Genomic DNA, 21,679 nt, shown 5'->3' on the forward strand with positions numbered 1-21,679 from the left:
GAGCGGCGAACAGCGACGACCGACCGACTAACTGCCGCTGGGAGGCGGGAACCCGGGGCTCCGGGGCTCGCGTTGCTGGGGGAACTGCACTCGCTCCCGGAAGTGGCTGTTGCCGGGAGCAACAAAGAAACAGTCTGAGGGCCGCCGCTCAAGGTCAGACCCCGAGGCTGGGGCGGAGACCCCGCCCTCCACTGCCGGGAGCAGGTGCTGGCGAGCAACGATCCACACAGTCTGGGAAGGCCTCCGGGGCCCGCCCGCACCCGGCGAGCCGGATTCGCCGAGCCCTGCTCCCGGAAGTGAGTGTCGTCGGGGCAACCCTCAAACAGACCAGCCGGCTGAGTGGAGCGCTGGCCGCCCAGTCGGCTCGCCTGGGGCCCAAGATTCCACCCAGGGAGATGGGTGGGTGGGAAAGAGGTTGCTAGGTCGGGAATGGGTGGGGCGGTGGGAACCCACAGGTGCCCAGCCCCGCAGCAGTCTCCCCACCGCAGCTCCGAGCCTCGGTAGCATTTCCGCCGCCCCCAGTCTCCACTTCCGGAAACTCCTCCCGCTGCTTCGGGTCTGGAGCGCTCAGAAGAGGCTGTCTCGGATCGCTGGTCCCCGGTGTCTGCTGCCTCTGCTCCGGTTTTCAGCACTGAAGGGTCAGGGAGTGTCCGTACTCCTTCGTGGAGGCTGATTCGAATTCACATCTCTAGAGTGGCTCGAGCGGCTGCTGCCGTAGTGACCCTCCCCAAACTATCCAGCAACTCACTGCCCAACAAATTCTTATTAAAGGCAATCGGGTTCGGTGCTTTCTTCCAGGCGCCGGTGACAGGGAGGCAGATTCAGGGTCACTGCTCTCATGGAGCTTATATTCAGTGTAAGTGAAAAAGAGAAAACAAAAATAAACGGATAAGGCAAATTCAAATAGATATAAAAACAGAACAGGGTGACTGCCTTTTTAGATTGGATGGTCAGGGAATGCCTTAAGCCTTCAGGTATTCCTTGGGTGACATTTGTACTGAGGCCTTGATAACGAGGCGCTAGCAAAGCTAAATTAGTGCAAGGCCCCGATCCCTGGTTATCTCCTTGGAAGGGCCATTGCCAAATGCAAATTGAATTATTACAAGCACCTGCCACTTTGTGTACCTGAAACTTTGCCTCCCTCCATTGAAACCCTTAAGTTCCGGGGCAGAGTGGAGAAAGTGTGTGACTGTAGGCCTTGGAAATGCCCAAAGCCAATCCAGAGCCTCATGTGAAGACCGTTAGACTGACGCTGGATAGAAGCGGGATGGCGCCCAGGGAGAGATGTGTTTTCATCTCTAGTACTGTTGCGGCAGGGTTCACCCAAGCCCTGGGACATGCAGTACTGGTCAGATTGGCAAATGTCTCTCTTCCCCAGAGGAAGAAAGTGGCCTACTGTGGTCACTTAGCTCCTGACTGCTGGCTGTAAGATCATCCCCCTATTTCTCCTGAATCCAACTGCGTATCCATCAAGCCAACTCCTGCTTAAAAACTTGGTTTATAGTATAGCCTTCTAAGTAGAGAGAACCATTTATCCACACACTCATGTACTACAGGGTCTCTGGATATAATTTTTAATAATATAAAATGAATGAAAAGTACAGAAAACTCATGTTTGTACTGGCCACTCAGTTTTGTTTAAATACGTAGTTATCAACTACATATCTGGTGGAAAATCTGCCAGACTGTCACAGGTCGAGCCCTTGCACCATCTTTAACCTTTGTCAGCACTGATATTTGCCTTTGTAGTCCTCTTAACTTTACTCTTTCGTTGCAGTCCTTTCAGTGTTCTCTTTAGGTCTTTTTCTTCTCATACAGGCCATGTCTTACAAATTCTGTGCGTAGCTTTTTCTCAGTGTGGTTATTTTTTTAAAATAAATTTATTTACTTATTTTTGGCTGCGTTGGGTCTTCGTTGCTGTGCGCGGGCTTTTCTCTAGTTGCGGTGAGCGGGGGCTACTCTTCATTGCGGGTCACGGGCTTCTCATTGCAGTGGCTTCTCTTGCTGTGGAGCATGGGCTCTAGGTGCGCGGGCTTTGGTAGGTGTGGCACACGGGCTCAGTAGTTGTGGCTTGCGGGCTACAGAGCGCAGGCTCAGTAGTTGTGGTGGTGATGGGAAGGCCTTGTGTCAATGTGAATGTCCTGGTTGTAGTATTGTACTATAGTTCTGCAAAATGTTGCCACTGAGGGAAACTGGGTAAAAGGTAGTTTCCCAGTTTTGGGAAACTGGGATCTCTCTGTATTATTTCTTATAACTGCATACAAATTTACCTTAAAATAAAAAGGTTTTACAAAGCCTATTATTCTGTATCTGTAACTTCTTAATCAGAGGTTAATGAACATAACTGAACTATTTAAGAATCAAGGTTATTGTTTTAAATGGCAATCTGAAAAAAGGCAATACTCACAGGAACTACTGGCCTTGGTCTCTTACGTTGGGTCTTTTTTTTTTTTTTTTTGCGGTACGCGGGCCTCTCACTGTTGTGGCCTCTCCCGTTGCGGAGCACAGGCTCCGGACGCGCAGGCTCAGCGGCCATGGCTCACGGGCCCATCCCACGGGCATGTGGGATCCTCCCGGACCGGGGCACGAACCCGTGTTCCCTGCATCGGCAGGCAGACTCTCAACCACTGTGCCACCAGGGAAGCCCCCAACTTTGGGTCTTTTAAGGCAGTCTCTTCTTTCATCTGGCTCCTCGTGCACCTGTTTCCCTTCTGCGCCTCCCCTTGACCCCCCAGGCTGTTTCTCTTGCTCTGGGTTAGAAAACCATCATTCGTGCTTCACGTGTTATTTTCGAGCCAACAAGATTTTGCATCAGGGCCTCTCTTGCAGAATAAGTGCATGGCTTCTTAACGGTGATTAGTAATCTCAGAATAGCTTTCTTCTTACTTTTAGCCGAAATATTACATAGAGAAGTGAAATGGATGAAAATAAGATCTTGAATCAAAATACCCAATTATACAACAAGAATTAATCCCCAAATGTCACCAAACCCGTATATATAAACTTCAAGGAAAACGGCTGAGAAAAATTCCTCCCTTTTGAGCAAAGCAGTCAATATGGTAAAGACAGGTATATTTATTTCATATGAGAGCGCATTTCACAGGATATGTACAGAGTGTTTCCTACCACTGACTTTAATACTGTACTTCTATAAAGTATATAGTTATACTGTATGCCACATAAGCGATAAAATTCTTACATATAAACAGCAATCTACTATAGAGAATGAAGAATTCACAAAGAGATCCTGTGTCTAGCTTCTGCTCTGCTTTTAACAGAACTGGCAAATATTTTAATAATACACAGAATAGTGGCTAGCTATTTGCAGCAGACCTTTAACTTTCATAACTTTGTGCACTTTTTCAGCAACTTGCCAAGTAGAATTTGCTGATAAAGGCTGAGCTGCTACATGATATGTATATTTTAGACAGTAGTTTATATTCAATAGGAAACATTGCTCACAGAACTGCAATCTGCACTAGTGAAGTTTATAATGAATTATTTTGCTAATGGAGAGCAAATATTGAATACCATATATACTATTCACATAGATTTGTTAAAGCCACAGTTTCAACAAGTTAATTCACATTTTGAAGCACACTGCCTATAGTAATACTGCTGTTTAAAATATACTACTGCTGAAATGATTAGAACCCCCCCAAAAAGCACAATATAAAACTCACGAGTTATTTCTAACAGCAAATCCTGGCTGTTAATAGAGAGAGGGTTACTTTTATAAACATAGTATTCTGATAACATTTGAGTATTTAGAAAAGTGCTTTTTTCCTAACAGATTTGCTTTATGCAGTTAAGTGCGATGCAGTCTGCTGTGCCTTTACACTTTACGTATTCTTAAACAGGAACTCTTTCTTCTGATATTCCGCTAACGCACATCTTTAAAGGTTAAATGCAGACAACGGACTTTAGGTCGACATATACAACTCTTTGTATAAAAGGAACGTTAATATAATGGGTAAAGGTAATCTTAAACTGACAACAAAACAACTATTGCTCAAGGAGTTTTCTGATTAGGATTACTCAATGGTATCAAAATACTACATTCTGTGTACGTCTTCATAAAATTAAAGCAGGATCAGCTGCATATTGGCAGTGCAGGAGACAAAATCCACAGCTAATTTGAGGTGTAGCCTCTACAAACGTAAAGCAGCATCACAGATGTGTCGTGTAGTTCGTGAGAGGGAGAGAACACACAAGGAGTAGATCCCAGTTCCGCCCCGGGCGGCGCCTGTGGCCCGCTCACCACTTCCAGAGCGGAGGCGGCAAGAGAAGCGCGCGAGGGCCGTGGGCAGCGGACGCCTTCGCGTATGTTGAGCTCTAACGCTTTTCACTGAGCTTGGTGGCACGTGCTTTCCCGACTTTCTGGGCCAGCGTGCTTTTTTGAAAGGGCCGGGATGTCGGTCCACGTGACCGACTGTAACCACACACTACGCTGCTTCCGGCTGCAAGAAGCTCCTCCCCCGGAAAAGCCGGCGCACGTGCTGCAGTGGCAGGTAACAAGGGTGTGGGCGGTGTGCGTGTCAGACGGGGGTGGGTGTGGAACGGTGGTCGATTCTGGTTCCCTAGTGAGATCATTCTAGTTTTAGAAAGAAAAGGAATGAAATATCCAAATTTCATTTTCAGCCATCCTTTAGATAATGAAATATTGAAAGAAGAACTATGTTCGAATTTTTAGGTAAAAATTTGGCCTGATTTAGAGTTTAAATTATGTGTTTTACAAATATGTAAGTGTGTATATATATATATATATATATATATATATATATATATATATATACAGTGTATATATATATATCTCCTTCTAAATTCTGTTTCAGTATAAGTTTGACAGCTCTTTGGTAAATACTTATAAGAACCAATTTTTAACAAGTAAGAAAGGGGCTGGCAGTAATGTCAGCTAGAAGTTGTTTGGGCTTTTTGAGATTCTGTAAAGGAGACTGACAAAGAATTTCTGAATAAGGACTATTTTCTAAAGTAGTTTCGAGCACTTTTTATGGCTTCTACTCTCTCGTATTTATCCAAACAGAAACACACCAAAATTCCAGTTAATAATGAGAAAGGTTTTTCCTTATTTCCAATATACACATATTCCAACTTTGTACACATTAAATAGTGGTACTTCATGACAACATCAGTGCACTTAACAATTACTTATTGCACATAATGAATAACGAATGCCCAATTCTTTTGGCTCTACCCTGCCAAAACTATAAAAACAACTGCTTTCTATTGTATAACATTATCTTTCTGTAAAGTCTAGCGTGGGTGATGCCTTAGAGGCCAAGGCTGTGAAAGGGTCTGCTGGAGGGGTGGTGCCAGGTGGGAGCAGAGGGACAGGAGGCGGAGGTGGTCTTCTTGCTGGCAACACACAGAAAGAGACACTGGTTCCTTTATTCCAGTCATCACTAAAGGTCACCTTGGAGCCAGAAGACGAACTCGGCTGATCACCCAGTAGGTCTGGACAAGTGGGCCTTGACTTTCCTGTCACACCAAAGTCCTCTTCTTCCTCGAAGGTTACCCATCCTTTTGGGTTGCTGCTTTTTAGTGTAGGCGGGCCCTGCAGACCAAAACTGTCCTCAAAGCCATCCAGTGAAGATGAAGGCTTGCTACTGTTCTGTCTGAGAGGCTGCAGAGAAGGGAAAGGACTCTGAGCAACGGGCTCTTCTTTGGAGAACCACGAAGTGGCCTCTGATCCTTGAGATTCAGCTCTAAAGGGGTTTCTGGGAGCGGCAGTCCTGTCCGTGAAAGGATTTGTGCTGCTTGAGCTCTCAGTGAATGGGTTTGGAGAACATCGCGTGTTTTCCTGGGATTTACTCCGGGCTGGAATTGGAGGTATTGTCGGCATGCAGCTTACAGAACTCAAAGTATTCATGTTACTTGGGGTTGCAGAAGGCAATGGAATCAACCCCTTTGGGTTTGGGGTTTGAACAGATGGCTGAGCCTTTGATACAGCAAGCAGGTTCAATGACAGGTCTTCAAATGGGTCGGTCTTTAATGGCGAGTCCAGTCTGATGGCGGAGACCCCGTTTGTTTTTACCTGGAGAAGAGAGCGAGCACTGAATAATCAACCAAAAAGCAATATACTTACTTTGAATACCCCCTACTCTTCCTGTCTCAGTTATTCTTCATTTTCGGGGTGGGGGGAAGTATACAAATTTAGAAACTAAAAAGCAGCTTTGCGTGGCTTGTTACTCTGGTGGTTTAAGTAAGATAACGCAGCTGAAGTATTATTTTTTAAAAACTCCCTACTAAATAAATAAGTCCTTTTATTAAACAGAGCTTATTTTATCCATGCAAGTATTGAGATGGTAAAATGGAGAACGGTACAGAATTAGCAGGTGAGTTTTGCTCATGCCCAGTACTATCAGATGTTCACACAAACTGAAGAGATCCATCTTTAGAACTTATGCGAAATCTCTATACATAAACTTCCAGCACCCATCTGTGATGATGATGTGGTTTCACTGTTCTTTTAAATATATTTTCATTGAGATTTAAATATGGAAATTCAACTTTATGGATGAAAATTAATTTTATTAGTATATTTGTATTCACCAGCTGAAAACAACACATCTTTTCCTTTTCTCCTTGGATAAATAAATTTCCAAAGCATTCTTTGCTTTTTAATGTAAGTTCTCCTTTGCAGGATAAACGCTGTGAGTAACGTGACAGTATTCCTTAATTGACCTTCCTTCATCTTGTAAAAATGTTCCAAAACGGATACGTTTGTTAACAATCAAATGCAATGATTGTTTAAAACGGGGTGGTGGGGGAAGTCCCATTTTCTATTTGGTATATTAATTCTTAAACCAAAATGAAGCCGTGCCCAGAGGGTGCACAGTCCTCTCTACGTGACAGAGTTGGCTGTGAACTGTTACTGGCAGGAGGAGGGGTCGGAATTACTTCACGGTCATGAAAAATCTGCCCTGTGTGCCTGCTTCACAAAGAAGCCGGCTGGAGTGGAGCATGGCTGTGGGACTGAGCATGGCCAACTTTCCCTACGGGTAACAGAACTGGGGGCCTGGCCTTATGAGAAAACTGGCTCATCAGGAACTTCATTTTAATAATCTTCAAAACCCTACATAATTATTAAAACTAGGTAGATGACTTGGATATTTATGCCAAATGAAAGGTAAGAAAACAAACCTTTGGGTTGAAAAGGACAGGGGAGGGAGAATTTTAGCTCAAGACTTGCAACGTAACAAAACAGAGCATGACCCAAAATGAATTTAGATCGTTGTTAAAGCAAATAACTGAACATTCATGAGATATGTTGAAACAAAGAGCAGCAGTCCCAATAAAATGTAACTGCATCTTATGAAACAGTAACTTGGTGCTTAAGAATAGGGAAGGCTGTTCATTTGCAAAAGGAAACAGTGTGGATAACTTCATAAGTGAATCACTCTCTGTATCTGTTTTATTCAACTGATCTAGAACATACTTTATAATTGAATAAACAAATATGTTTTTCTTTAAACTTAATGTGGCAATAAATTTGTACAAAATTGAAGAGTAAACATGTCACAGATTCTAAACTGTATTCTAAGTGTATTAAAGTACTTGAGAGACAAATTTATTACAGACGTCATAAAATTACAATTAGCTCTACATTACCAATAATGTCTGGATTATTTATGGTTCGTGTAACAAAACAGAAGTACTTGATTGGGCCTGGGCCCCAATTCTCCCATGGTAGATACAAGAGTCCACGACATAGACATTACAGGTAAGACGTTTATGCTTGCACAGCTTAGAATAGTAGGCCCTTGCCAAATAAATGCTATACATTTAAATATCTTTATTTTCATATATTAACTTTTTTTCTTTCAAAATAAGTTAAAGGGTAATTTGATAGGAACAGGATCATTTTGCCCAATCAGACTTGAAATTATAATGAGAGCCACACCATCATTCATTACATTAGAATTAATTTATATATATCTAAGCAGGATCTGTGATGACTTGACATTAATGACGATGGTATTTTTACAGAGAAGGGTGTTGGAAAGGCCCTTAAACAATCCTGCTACGTTAACTTTCATCTTTGTAAATCATCAATTCTTCCTTACGAAAAAGAATTGTGCTACTAAAATTATTTTTTTTAATTTCCCAAAAGAAATCTAAGAAAAAAAATTGAATTTTGTATTTATGTAATTATGCCATTGTTAAAACCAAGAACCTTTTTGGTTTTGCCAAATACACTTCTATATACCTAAAGCTTACCTTCTTGAAGTTAAACTTCTTAGTCTTGTTAATTTTTGTAAAAAAACAAAGCAAAAAAAATGGGAAAGCATTAGCAAGAACTAAAATGGTTCCTAAAAATTCAAAATACTAAGAAAAAAAGCAGGTTTTATGGTATGATAATAGAATTTATTAATGTGGACAGGTGGTTTTTAAAATGAGTGAAAATTTAGATGTATGAAGCAAAAGACTCATACATCTAATGTGCTAAGACAGATGAAAAGCACATATAAGATTGAGAAATAATCCAATACCTGTTACCCTGATGGTTGCTCCTGCTTTGAGAAAGGGAACACAGACATCAAAGGAAAGAGTTAGGAGGACAATTGGAGACCAACCAACAACCCTAACAATTCAGCCTTCAAAATACTTTTATTTCTATATTACATACAACATCCAAGAGCAGTGATATTTGCAGGTCATAGCGTAAGACCAAGAGACAATTCCAATTTCTTCTGTCATTTTGAGTGAAAAATGTATTGTTGAATTAGTGTTCAAACTTTAATTTTGTCTGAGGTTGATTACTAACTAGTTCAAAATGATTATTCCAAAAATAATATTCCGAATAGGGTTTGGAAGCTCTAAAATATTTGAAGCAGCCTGTTATGGATGAAATGTTTGTGTCTCCCCCCCACCCCAAATTCATATGTTGAAACCCCTAACCCGCAAAGTGATGGTCTTTGGAGATGGGGCCTTTGGGAGGTAACTGGGGTTAGATGAGGTCATGGGAGTGGGGCCCTCACGATGGAATTAGTACCCTTAGGCGGAGACACACCAGAGGGCTTACTCTTTTCTCCTCGTGCAAGCACCGAGGAAAGGCCACGTGAGCACACAGCAAGAAGGCAGCTGTCTGCAAGCCAGGAAAAGAGCCCAGAACCCAACCACGGTGGCATCTTGATCTCAGACTTCCAGCCTCCAGAACTGTGAGAAAACAAATTTCTACCATTTGAGCCACCCAGTTTATGGTATTTTGTTATGGCAGCCCAAGAAGAGTAGGACACAGCCTTAAGATAGTCTGTGGGTTTATCATCATTAGAGAAAATGTACAAAATGGCATCACTTTGCAAAAAAGTGAAAAATGGTATTTAACAAATCGTCAGGATCCAGGCTTGTTCTATATTACTCAGGTTTTCTGAAGGGTGATACTATCATTAATTCACTTCATAATTTATGAGCTGCAAGGTACAAAAGGTAAGAAACTGGATCCTCTTTTTGTTGTTTAAAAATGAAATCATAATCTTTTCATAATATAGCAGTACTTTTAAAACTTACAGTATTCTCAAGGAACCGTTTGAGCAAATCTTCCCCAATATTTAAAGCTCACCTTATTTTAAAATAGCAAAACTCACTTTGACAATTTAGAGAGACACCACTCTAAAATATATTAAGTATTACTAGAGTTTCCTGCCGACGAAACATGAGGCTCCTGAATGTAATGCTTTCCTGATGGTCCTGATGTATCTGCTTTGGCACAGGACAGGAGACAGGAATGGGTCTACACTAAGATACACAGGGATGGAATTCAATTGATCCGGAATGCTGAGGTGTTCTACTTGCCCTCTTCTCTCACTGGCAGCAATCACGCTGACAGTATAGCCACGATGCTAGTATTTTACTTCTCATTGGATTCCTGACTTCTGGTTCTTAGCTGATAATCAGATGACTAAGATGTTGGAAGTCAGATAGGTGAGGCGTTTTCACACTTTGTAAAGGATATAAACATGTTGTATAATCATATGAATTAGAATAATCTTTTCTATATAGAATTATCGAATCAAAGGACACTTAAATAGTTATAAAAAGTAAAGCTGGGTCATGTGTGTTTTTATGTTTTAAATACCTTGTAGATTTTTGGCAGAATTGATAAAGACTTGTAAAAATTACTAAGTGTTCAATTCTAAGACTATTTCATATTATTACCAAAGTAACAAATGTCATATTTTACTATCCCATCCTTTTCAACTTATAGCCACTACAGAAGATTTTTAGAATTTTCAATGTCTACTATTTTTTGAATAGGTATTATTCTTATGGTTCAAAGTTCAAAAGGCACAAAAGGTAAAATACTTCCCTTTCCTTCCAGCCCCTCAGCGTTGTAAGCTCCAAGGAGGAAACTAACCACTTTGTGATCCTTCACAAAGACATGAACAAGACCCCACTCCCCCAAAAGAAAAGTGTGTCTGTGTATATAATGTGCAGAGGAATTTGGTATCGGTGATTGAGGCAAAAAGAAGGTTTAAAACAAACATTTTTCATAGTTTTGATGAACAGAATACAAGAGTCAAGAACACAATCTACCGAGCCACACACAAAGCATGGGCTTGCTGTCTGTCACCAAATTACCGCACCCATTCCAATGAAAATCAGAAAGCAAAACAAGCTGAAAAATGACCTAAGAAAATGACACATGGCAGTCATTGGAATACTCATCCTGTAGTACTTCTGTGTCATAGATGACTTTCTACTGAGAATTGCAACCTTACTTGAAGTGTGTCCTTTCTGAAGTTGTTCGGAGTACCATACCTACTTTCAATACTGAAAACATTTATAGAGTTTTAGGAATCAGGGTTCACTTTTACTATGAAACTCATGATCACTTTCTGTCCTAAAACAGCAATACAAAGCTCTAAGATACGGCTACTTTGAAAGTTTCTTGCCCTCCAATTACATTAAAAAAAAATACAATAGTACACCTCACAAGAAGATAAGAAGAAAAATTCATGATGCACTAAAAGCCGATTGGCAGAGAGAAAATAATAGCTATTTATTGTTGGAAGGATTCCTACAATTATTATACATCTTCAGCATCCTCAAGAGTGCAATGGCGCTGTTTTCTGTGTCACACTCATAAGATAACATTATTTTGATGGTTTTCACTTTGGTGAATAAGCCTGCTGCTGCACGCCCAAAACTTCTAAACTGATCCAATAGTGTCTGAAACTGCTAGAGATCCCTGAGGAAGCCCAGTGCCGGCTCCACCACGGAAAAGAGCTAGCTGTGTGGCATCAGGAGGAATAAGAGCGCTACTGGAAATTAACTCGACTGCCAGCAGTCAGGAGTGATCTGACTGCCTCTCTCTCCACGATGTAAAAGCCAAAACTTACTAACTGTGAGCAATAAGAAAATAAATTATTATTGTCCATCCTAATTCATTAACTATTCAAAGTAAATTATGCATTAAAAAACCAGAAAGTCACCAACACTTTTAACATTAACAAGACAAAACAGCCTGGGAGCTGCTTGGAATTCCTTAAAGATCCCTAATCTAGGGTCACTCTCTGAGAACCCTTGATGCAGGCCACAGGTTAGACAAACAGACAGAAACCCCAAACCTCAAACAGCCAAACCATGCATCTGTTGTGTGACTGGTTTGAGATGTCCAATGACATTCGCCCGTTAAAGTCATATCTGAACATGCGATTAAATGTTTGTCTACCAAAAGACAAACATTTGTTAAAAGTGAATCTCATATTTATTTCTTAAGCTAATAATTAAAATAAGTATGTTCAAAGACTATACCAAAGGCATCAAATATACCTCAGTAAAAGAAGAAAAACAAAACAAAACAAAAAATAAGCCAAAACCCTCACAGAAGCGTCCAGATGATCTTCTGCCGGCTGGCAGGACTTACCTGCGGCTGCACTGAAGGCTCAGAAGGCAAGCTGTGGGACGACCTGCTCCGAGGGGGCGGCTGCGGGGCAGACTGAGGCATAGGTGTGGCCACCGGGACAAGAGGCTCCCGCATCTGCTGAACCGGCGGGGCCAGAGAAGGCTGCACAGGAGGGGCGGCCTGAGGCTTCAGTGGTTCAGGAAGAAGAGCCGGCCCTAAAAAAAGTCATTTCCAGATGTTAGGTGTTTTCTAGAAAACCACTTTTTATCCTTCCTTTAGTGAAATGTAAGGGATTCTAGCCCCTGTCCCGCCCACCCCTGGCCCCAAGCAGCCTCATTTCTTGTAGCATAAAGAAAGACACAAGGCTATCCCAATTCGAGTAAGTTGTAAACGGCGAGAGACCGCAGAAAGGAAAAGAAAAAGAAAAAGGGAAAAGAATACAGAACGGCACTGCTGTTTCTAATACAGGGCCTACCTTTCAGTACTTCTGATGGTTTGCTTTGGCTTTCAGGAGTCAGTCTTCCAGCAGACACCCGAGCATGGCTCTGGGGGGCGCTGATCACCCCAGCACGGGGTGGAATAATCTGAAAATGGAAAACGTAACCGTTGAGATATTTACTTATTTTCAACAGATAAGATTTGGTGAAAATATTTGCTTTTGCATCTCATCTCATTTCCTCAGCCTCTTGTCATTTTAATGGCTATTTATAGCCACATCGTCATAAGTTTTAAAAATCTTCCTTTTTATTTTCCACTGTTTACTATGTGCCAGGTGCTGTGTTAATTAAGCACTGTGTAGGCATTTCCATTTCATTGTCCAAATGGCCCTCAGAGGTAGGTATTCTTTTATCATCTCTATTATAAATGAAGATGAAGAAATGTATACAACTTTCCCAAAGCCACAGAGCTAGAAAGTAGAGCCAGGAGCCAGAGTCAGGTCTGACCCGCTGCAGGGCCATGCTCTTCATCCTGTGCGATGCTGCCTTAATGGGCGACAGGGATGGTATTACAGGTCACGAGGACGTGGAGAGGGACATACACTGTGTAACTAAGTAGCTTATGGAAAACCATGCCGAGGTCTTTTTTTTTAAACACAGATGTAAAACCTCTTGAGTGGCTTACTCGATATGCTAAAATAAATACACTGGAAGACACACTGGTGAAAAGTGTCTTTTCTATTTTCACACGTTTGCTGAAGACTTTAAGCTCCCAATACTCCTTATTTTAAGCAAAAGTTATGAATGTTATCTCACAAAATTCTGACTTTCCTTCCCTATTCTTACAGTATTAAATAAAGAAAGTACTTTGTGGGAAGTGGTAGAATCAATGGATAGCAATTTCCCCTTCTTTGGAAAAAAGGAAAGTGGGTAATGGCTATCTTTAGGTATACTCCACAGACATTTTACTTTGGAGTGTGATGTTATATATAGAAAAAGGCCTTTAGGTTGGATGTTAAATAGAAAGCTACAAGAGAAAGAACGAAGTATTTCTATCTTATAAATCTTATGAGGATTCCTTAGAAATTAGAAGTAGTTTCATTAGCAGAAGTTTCTTAATTTCCAGTTACAGTCACAGTTCCCACTTCTTACTCTTCAGCTGGCCCCCCTAGACTGATCCTGGTTTCTGTTTCCTTTCTTTCTTTTTTTTCCCTTTAAGTTACTTGTTCTATCCCAGAGAAAATTTTCACTTCGGTGAATAAGAGGATAATTCTGTGTATAAGAGAACACTGATAAACACGCAGAAAACCACAGATTCACAACACAGGGAAAGGCACTGCAATGCCACCTGCTCTCCTGCTTTTAATACCTTTAGGACCAGTTTTAGTTGACTATCATAAATGGGTTTTCTGAAATCTAATTTTAAAATCCTTCTGATTGAAGAATTACTCAGATAATATAAAAAGTTGCCCCAAAACATCACTTCCACATATAGAGATTCTAAGATATTTATGTAGTGACTGTAACTACTTAATTGTATCACTTTTATTCAAATAAGGAAGTATGTTTAGTTACTTTTGAAGAGGATGTTAAAATACTCTTAGTGTTGAAAGGTACCTTGGAGAGTGCCAAGTGCAATTCCCCATTTTAGAGTTGAGGAAACTGGGGCCTTAATGGGCCCCATGATTTCTTCAAGATAACGCATTTCATTCGCAGCAAATTGGGACCTAGAACCTAGACCTCCTGGCTCCCAAGCGAGGTGCTGCCTACCGGCCTGGCTGTACTGTATCCAGCAGGTCCTGGGCCTGTGAGTCCTGCTTGAGGTGAAGGCTGATTGCGTCCTGGAACAAAGACATCGCACCATGTATTTCAGTTTTTTTAAAAAAGAAAGAAACAAAAAACCATTACTTATATCCCAAGTGTCTATTCACGGTCCAGTTTTAAGGTTAAGCTGAATTCAAGTGTTTTTACCTATATTATCTTTCCGTGTCGTTCCAGGGCTTTTGGGTGCTTTGAAGCAGGAAGGAAAAAAAAATTAGTCATAAGTAAACAATCAAGCCATATTGCATAACATTGGCTGGCTGTTCTGTTTCATTACCAGCAGAAATGGGGGCATGAGATGGAAACAAAAGTACTTTGCTTTAGATAATGATGAAGGAAGCGTATTATCAGCTCTGAAGGAAATATCCCCAAAAAGAGAAAAATTAGGATACTGAGAGCGACACTCATGGGAGCCAGCTTAGCACTTGGTCTGATACCTCATTCAGAAGGTCACTTTTAAGGTGACTTTCCCAACAGAGCTCTCTCCTGTGAACCTTGAAAACACACGGTCAGCTTAGGGGGATGGTCACAAGATGCAGCCCCGCTGTTTCCCAGAGCTTGGTGGACAAACAGCTCCGGAGCAAACAGACAGCACTACATCTTCCGAGTCACACAAGAGGCACCTAATGGCACTGTTTCAGGGCTTCACGCTGTAGATGTCATTATGGATAAAGGAATCTCACGATGAGATCTCTGGGATTTCTATAGCAAAATCCTATGATGAAGGTAGAAGACGGGCACATCTTATTACCAAATATCTGCCTTATGCAAGACAATGTTAAACTACGGTTCAAACTCATTAGAAATGTAGTAAAAGGATGAAATGAAATAAACTACTTTTGGGGCCAAAAGGAGTTAAGGGGACACTCTTGAGGCCTGCATCTCATATTTATTCTTTTTGAAAGGAAATTCAAGTGTGATTGTTCTATGAAATCCATCAGCTTTTTAAGAACTATAATCTTAATGGATGGCTTCTAGTTTTTATAGCCTTTTAAGCAAATTTAGTTCAGCGTCATTATACATTAAAACATTTCTGTTATCTGAAATCATCCGAAAAACACTATATTCTTGGACCTGAATTAATAAGGTTTAATTACAATTAAGTTAATAAGGTTTAATAACAATTATTAATTTTTAAAACTCCAGAGTTAGTATAGTACATTTCTAAACATTTGACTTATTCTGAAAAGAATTTTGAAGGCATTCTTCTTAAAATAACATTGTACAATAATTTCACATCCAAAGGATATATGAAATATATACAACACAGAGTGCAAAACAACATGAGAACTGTGCAGAAATTAAATGGACATCCATTAGAAACTATATACAACACAGAATGGAAAGAGAAAAAAAATACCAAGTTACAAGGTATACAGAAGGATGGGAGGGGGAGTTTACAGTTGGACCAAGAAAAGATTTGGTAAGCCTTTGAACACTGGAGGGGCTGACATTTAGAAATAAAACGAGAGATCCATTTCTATGATGCAAAAGTCTTGTTACCTTCCATCTCTCGCCTAGCTACCCCAGGACTGGGAGGGGCTCCAATACCTTTTTAGAGAAAGAACAAAAGCTGTATATTGTTCAGGGCCTGTAGCACACAGAATGAAAGGCAGGCACACAAAACAATTTCCGAGTTAAGCTTACTTCTGCAAAAAATTTCTTTCACTGGTTTAAATTTCTTCAAAGATATCAATACAAACCAAAGTGACTTTAGGTGCCTGGCCCAAACCTGAGTCTGGCCCTTTCCACAGTCAGAATGAAAGAGAAGGACAGTTTGCTTTTTACATCTGACATTACTCGCAGTAAGGAATTGAAAAATATGTGTCATGAAAGCCTTTGCTCTATGATCATCTCATTCTTTATATTCAGAGTTAAATCACTCATAAAAGCTCCAATATTTACCAGTCAAAAAGGAACAAAAATCTTAAAGTTCCAATTTCATATGAAATCTCTGAGACTATATTAGTCTCTTAGAAGTTAGTTTTTGATACATTATTTAAAAAAAAAAAACCTAAAAGTACTGTAATTACTTTCTCTCAGCTTATTGCCTTCAAGCAGTTATTGGTTTATAGGGTTAAAAAAATACACTGCAAACATTGCCTACAAAAGAATTGTGAAGAGAAGCGATTTTTAAAAATTAAATCAGATTTCTAAGTAAGCCACTGAGTTGCTAACATGTATAACTTTTCACAAATTTATTTAGCAACTTATTTTCTATAGATTGTTTTCCTAATTAAAGGAGAAAATAAATAAAAGTCTATTTTAACTATAAATAAAAGCACAAGTTTGAAACGGGAAAAATTAATGTTTTCTGTAAGTCAATGGAAAAGTTATACTCCAGCAGTATCTTGCAGAGGCCACAGTGCTGAAATAACTTTGCTACCCTTATTATACAAAGTCATTAAAATCTACACACAGCAAAGTCAATCTGTAACAACACACGAGCCAGTCCGCAATGTCCTTAGGCAGCTAAAGTAGAAAGACCAACTGCAAGTGTATAGTGAGCCTTAATGATATTAAAACTGGATTTGTAAAAGCTCTTCTGTGGGACTGAGAAATATCGCCTCAGCCTTTCCTGAGAATTAGATTAAATAAGCTTGTCAAATGTATACCTCCAACTACGCTCTGTGAAAGTTTTCATGTAAACCAAGTAAACTACACTTTTAACAAAAAGTGACCCATGTGTTAGTAAGAATTTCCTTATTGAAATATATAAAAGAAAATTGTTCTTACATTTTAAAAATGAGGCATGAATGTTATGACAAGTTATGATAAAGCCATGCAAAATGAAAGCTGTATTTCAGATAATTATTTTAAATTGCATTTCTAGGACACTTTGCTAATCCACAGGCTACTGGCAAGGGAATGTACTAGAGCGCAAATACAATCTAATATAATCAAATACTTGGGAAACATTCTATACTCATTGTGCCTGAATCACTTTTGAAAGTAGTATGATTTGGGGGAATTAAATCTTTGTAACCAAACTGACTGTATTTGTTAAGAAAAAGTATATCAGGCCTTGATGAGTAACTCACCTCTATCTGGGAAATGGAAGCTCTTGTTAATTTTATTCACTAATAAAAGCAAGCTCTAATCTTTTACTTAACAGGAATCTAATGGAAGTTTGGAGCTATTTTTAAGTTGGCATATAAATGTCACTCATTTTGACTTTTATCAAACAAACCTAAAATGTCTTTCAGTTATAGGAATCAAACTCCAAAAAAATTAATGAACCAAGATCCATACATTACAACAAATATAAACGGTTACCTCCAAATTCTTTTCTAGCAGGTGCAGGACTCCTAGCCCCTTATGGTTCATAAGACAATGTGCAGAAGAAAGGAAACGACATTAAGTAAAGAACTGAAATGTCAAGGATTTACTGCAGTGTTCATGATGTCAAATATCATGTAGAAACCACATGTTCATGTCTTGATGCTATAAAAAAGCTATTATGTAATGCAAATGCTTCTAAACAGAAACAACATTATGCTTATTTCAAAAGAACATTTAAACAAATATATAAACTTTATAGTAAATAAGTATATGTATGTTCTTCAGTTCTAATCATGCATTTTATAGAAATCAGTACAACCCCATTAGCAAAAACAAAACAAACCCTTCTTTCACACTTGTAAAAGGTCAGCTCTGAAAACATGTTACAGGAATCTAGTTGAGAAACAATATTTTTCCCTGTTCTGTCACACCCACCACGTTTTTTAGAGAAAAACTGAGGAAGTAGCACCAGTGATAGAAAAATAGTAAAATCTAGAAGTTCGAAACATGCAAAACATTTTTAAACAGAGTGGAGGGAGATTTTAAATCGAGCAAAAATGGAAATAAAATGGTTTGTTACCTGCAGGCGGAGGCGGTCTTTGTGGGGGGGCTGGACGCGCAGGAGGAGCAGCCGGGCGGGGAGGGGGGGGCCGCTTGGGCTCCAGGGGCTGAGTGTCAACAGGAGAACCTACCGAAAAAGTACCTGAGGTAAGAGGATCACGTTCCAAGTGGATGTGAGCACAAAGGTACTTTCTATACGCGTATGATAAATTATTTTGCTAATTTTCTAAATTTGTACTACAGTGTAATGTCACACATTTCTGATATCAATAACATAAGCAGTTCTGCTACTACATTACCCTTTGGTACCATGAGAGCAATCAGGCTAGCTCTCTGTGGACTTCTTACCCAGGCCCCAGGTGCTGAAGGGGATTTATCGAGCGGCCCTATTAAGACAGCACAAAGGGGGCTTCCCTGGTGGTGCAGTGGTTAAGAATCAGCATGCCAATGCAGGGGACACGGGCTCGAGTCCTGGTCCAGGAAGATCCCATGTGCCGCGGAGCAACTAAGCCCGTACACCACAACTACTGAGCCTGCACTCCAGAGCCCACGAGCCGCAACTACCGAGCCCACGTGCCACAACTACTGAAACCCGTGTGCCTAGAGCCCGTGCTCCACAACAAGAGAAGCCACCGCAATGAGAAGCCCGCGCACCACAAAGAAGAAGAATAGCCCCTGCTTGCTGCAACTAGAGAAAGCCCGTGCACAACAACGAAGATCCAACGCACCCAAAAAAAAAAAAAAAGAGAGACAGTGGTTATATTATTTAAAAAAAAAAGATGGCATGAAGTACTGTGTGAGTTAAGTCATTTGCAGTGTACTGGCCAATAGAGAGAAGAAAAAGAAAAGGGTGTCTCTTCTCTCTATACCCTGGCTTATCTTGAATTTATTGAATGAAGCCAGTCCTCTAAGAGTAGCATGGACGAGCTAGAGAAGTTTAGGAAATGGAAGGTATTTTCTGAAGACATTGGTTAGCATGGAACAGTGACTAAACCATGTAACGTAACAACCTCCAGAGACAAATCTTCCAACTTTGGAGAAGTCATGACTATCAAGTTGAATTCAAAAAATATATCTTGTCTCTTTCTGCTTCATATTATAATTTAGGTGATGTACAGATAGATAGTTAAGCCCGAATAGTTATGGGTCCTGACTATAACGATAGAAAATCATCAATGATAAGACATGGACAAGCCTGGCCACATAGAAAAAGAACTAAGAAAAATTCTCATCTAGTGGCAGTGATGAGTATCCTTTCCATTTAGGGCTTACCATCTGCGAAGTTTCCTCTTTTGTATACACAGAAAACATGCTACACTTCAGCCTATGGATATGAAAGTTAAAACAAAAATGGGTCTCCAAAGGAGAGGCAAAGGCATCAGAGGTTTAACCGTCTAAAATCAAATGCATTAGCCAGGGAAAGTCATACAAAACTTTAAGTAAAATACACACTTTGTGAAGCTGGGTGCCCGGGTGTTCTTGATGGAGCTCGACTTGGTCTCACAGGAAGGGAAGGCACAGGCCCCTCTGATATGGTAGGTGACTGGCAGGGACTGGTCCGGGGTGAAGAACTTGGGGAAGTGCCAAGGCCAGAACTGGAAGATGGCTGGAGATGCTGAGGAAGGATTTCCTCTACCTCAGCACTGTAGTCATCAACATCACCTGAGAAAGTGCAAGGTCAGCCAAGGTCAGCCAAGTTACCACCATGTTAACTTTCTCAGAGATTTTTTTCACCAATCTAGGCTTTAAGGGGTTATATACATAAAATAAACACGTTTAACATTATGACACTGCAAACATATATAGGTTAAGCATGTGGGCATATATAATAATTTTATACATATAAAAGTAGAATTAGTGCAAACGCTCTTATAGGAAATGTAATTGAGGACAGTCTTCTGTTTCAGAGCAACAGGAGGCCGGTGGTGACTAACAGCTGGAGCTGGGTTGGCTCCAGAGCTTTCAATATTCCACTGAGCAGCTGTCTCGGTGCTGGCTGACTTGGAAGCTTAATGCTCTCCCTCCAAACCTTCCTTCTCGCCAATGGAACTGCCCGCTCCCCAGTGCCCTCAACTCACGTCCTGCCCTCGCAGTAGACAGGCTCTCACGCAGTCACACACCTTCCCCAGAAGTCTCCTCGCTACTCTGTCCCCTGGACTCCCCCAACCTGACATATACACAACAGGGGGGAGTTGGTTCTCCCCTGAGGTCTCCTCACCTCCTCTTTCCTTAGGGTTGGAAAGTGGGGTCAGGGTGCCCCTTGCAACCCAATTCCAATTGCAGAACTCAATCTTCCAAGCCTGAACAAAAAGGCCTATTTCTTTGAGGCTGTGCCATCACGAATTTATGTAGCACCCTCAACCCCCGCTTGCTGCCATAATCTCCAACCTCCATCCTTCTGGTCTCTTGAACCCATTCATTGAGGACTAAGGAGAGAGCAAGCTGGTAAGTTGGGTCCTGCCATCTTTCTGGGCGACATTGAAGTCCATGTGGTCAGCCCATCAACAACCTGATGTCTTTTCCCTGCTGACGCTCTCCTCCACTCCTGACACATATGCCCCTTGGAACTGCAGTGCCTCTGAAACAGTGAACTCAGAACACTGCCCTCTGACCACCACTTTCCAGACTTCCACTCTCGCCCTCAGTTACTCTTTCCTCTTTTGACTTCACCAGGATCCAGGCCTTTGATTTTGTGTCTCTGCACCTGTCTTCGCGTCCTCTGGTTCCTCACCTCGGCCGTTCCCCTCCTGCACTATTCTTCCATCGCGCCTGCATCAACTCCACTGTCCAACCTCTCCATAACTGCGCACCTGGGCTGCTGGGTGCTGCGGCCAGAGACAACCACGTGGCCCCGATGACTGAAGCCATGTTAACTTTGTGGTTTTCAGCCTCATCTGGGCTCCCAGGGCTGCCTGGTAATTCCACAATTTCCTGGCCGGCTCTCCCTCTGACCCCTTCTCAGGAGCTTTATCTTGAACCTTCTCAATTCTCCTGAAACCATGAGTTGCCCCACTCCTTAAACTTCACAGAGAAAAGGGAAGTCTTAAGATGGGACCCACTCTCTTCAACAACCTGGCCCCCAACTGGAGCCTAACCACGTGGTTGGCACTCAGGTATTTGTGGATGGAAACAGTGGGGTTCTGCCCACCCCCGTTTTCCCAGGGACCGTGTTCTGCCACTCATTCTGCCCTGCCCCTCCCCAGTGGCGTCAGCCCTTTCCATCAGCACTAAGCGTTCTCAAGCGTCCCCATTTCAAAATAACACTCCCTGGAGCAGCTGCCTTCCTCTCCCTTTCCCCCGCCTTAGCCAAACTTCTGTAAAGAGTTGCCTACAGACACTCTCTGCACGTCTTCGCCTTGCATCCACACCCCGATTTACCACCATCCGCCTTCTTCACTCCACTGAAATCACTCTCCTGAATGTCACCAACAGCCTCCTCCCCGGGACTAAACCCAAAGGGCAGGCTGCGGTGCTCACTTCTCCTTCTTGCCACAGACCACTCTCCCTTGTTATCTTCTCTTTCCTTGATTTTTAAGCTGCTATATTCTCCTGGCTCTTTGACATTTCTGGTTCTTTCTTCTCATTTTCCTTTTATGGGCAGCCTTCTTCTGCCTGTCCTTGAAGTCTGCATTTCTGTTTGATCCCAGGACCAGTCCTCTCCCATCTCTATCTCATCCTCCTGGCCAAGCTAATAAAAACGCATGGCCGG

At 41.4% G+C, this 21,679-nt stretch overlaps 1 protein-coding gene across 4 annotated transcripts in view; it reads right to left on the bottom strand.

Annotated features, from left to right (window-relative positions):
• Positions 1-5,257: 5,257 nt before the first annotated feature.
• The window catches only part of SYNJ1 (synaptojanin 1), an 87,076-nt gene continuing 70,654 nt past the window's right edge, over positions 5,258-21,679 (bottom strand). Inside the window, exons 24-32 of one of the 4 annotated variants that reach the window (XM_065876700.1) lie at positions 19,423-19,632; positions 17,990-18,097; positions 17,404-17,442; positions 15,631-15,678; positions 14,278-14,316; positions 14,077-14,147; positions 12,345-12,453; positions 11,891-12,084; positions 5,258-6,055 (exon numbers count right to left, since the gene is read on the bottom strand). In XM_065876700.1, the coding sequence (XP_065732772.1) occupies positions 5,258-6,055; positions 11,891-12,084; positions 12,345-12,453; positions 14,077-14,147; positions 14,278-14,316; positions 15,631-15,678; positions 17,404-17,442; positions 17,990-18,097; positions 19,423-19,632 (1,616 nt within the window). Of the gene's footprint in view, positions 6,056-8,516; positions 8,538-11,890; positions 12,085-12,344; positions 12,454-14,076; positions 14,148-14,277; positions 14,317-15,630; positions 15,679-17,403; positions 17,443-17,989; positions 18,098-19,422; positions 19,633-21,679 lie in introns of those variants that run through there. The other 3 variants (XM_065876702.1, XM_065876703.1, XM_065876701.1) reach the window with 3 other exon arrangements.

This window comes from Phocoena phocoena, chromosome 4 (assembly GCF_963924675.1).
Source record: "Phocoena phocoena chromosome 4, mPhoPho1.1, whole genome shotgun sequence".
Classification (NCBI taxonomy): Eukaryota; Metazoa; Chordata; class Mammalia; order Artiodactyla; family Phocoenidae; genus Phocoena; species Phocoena phocoena.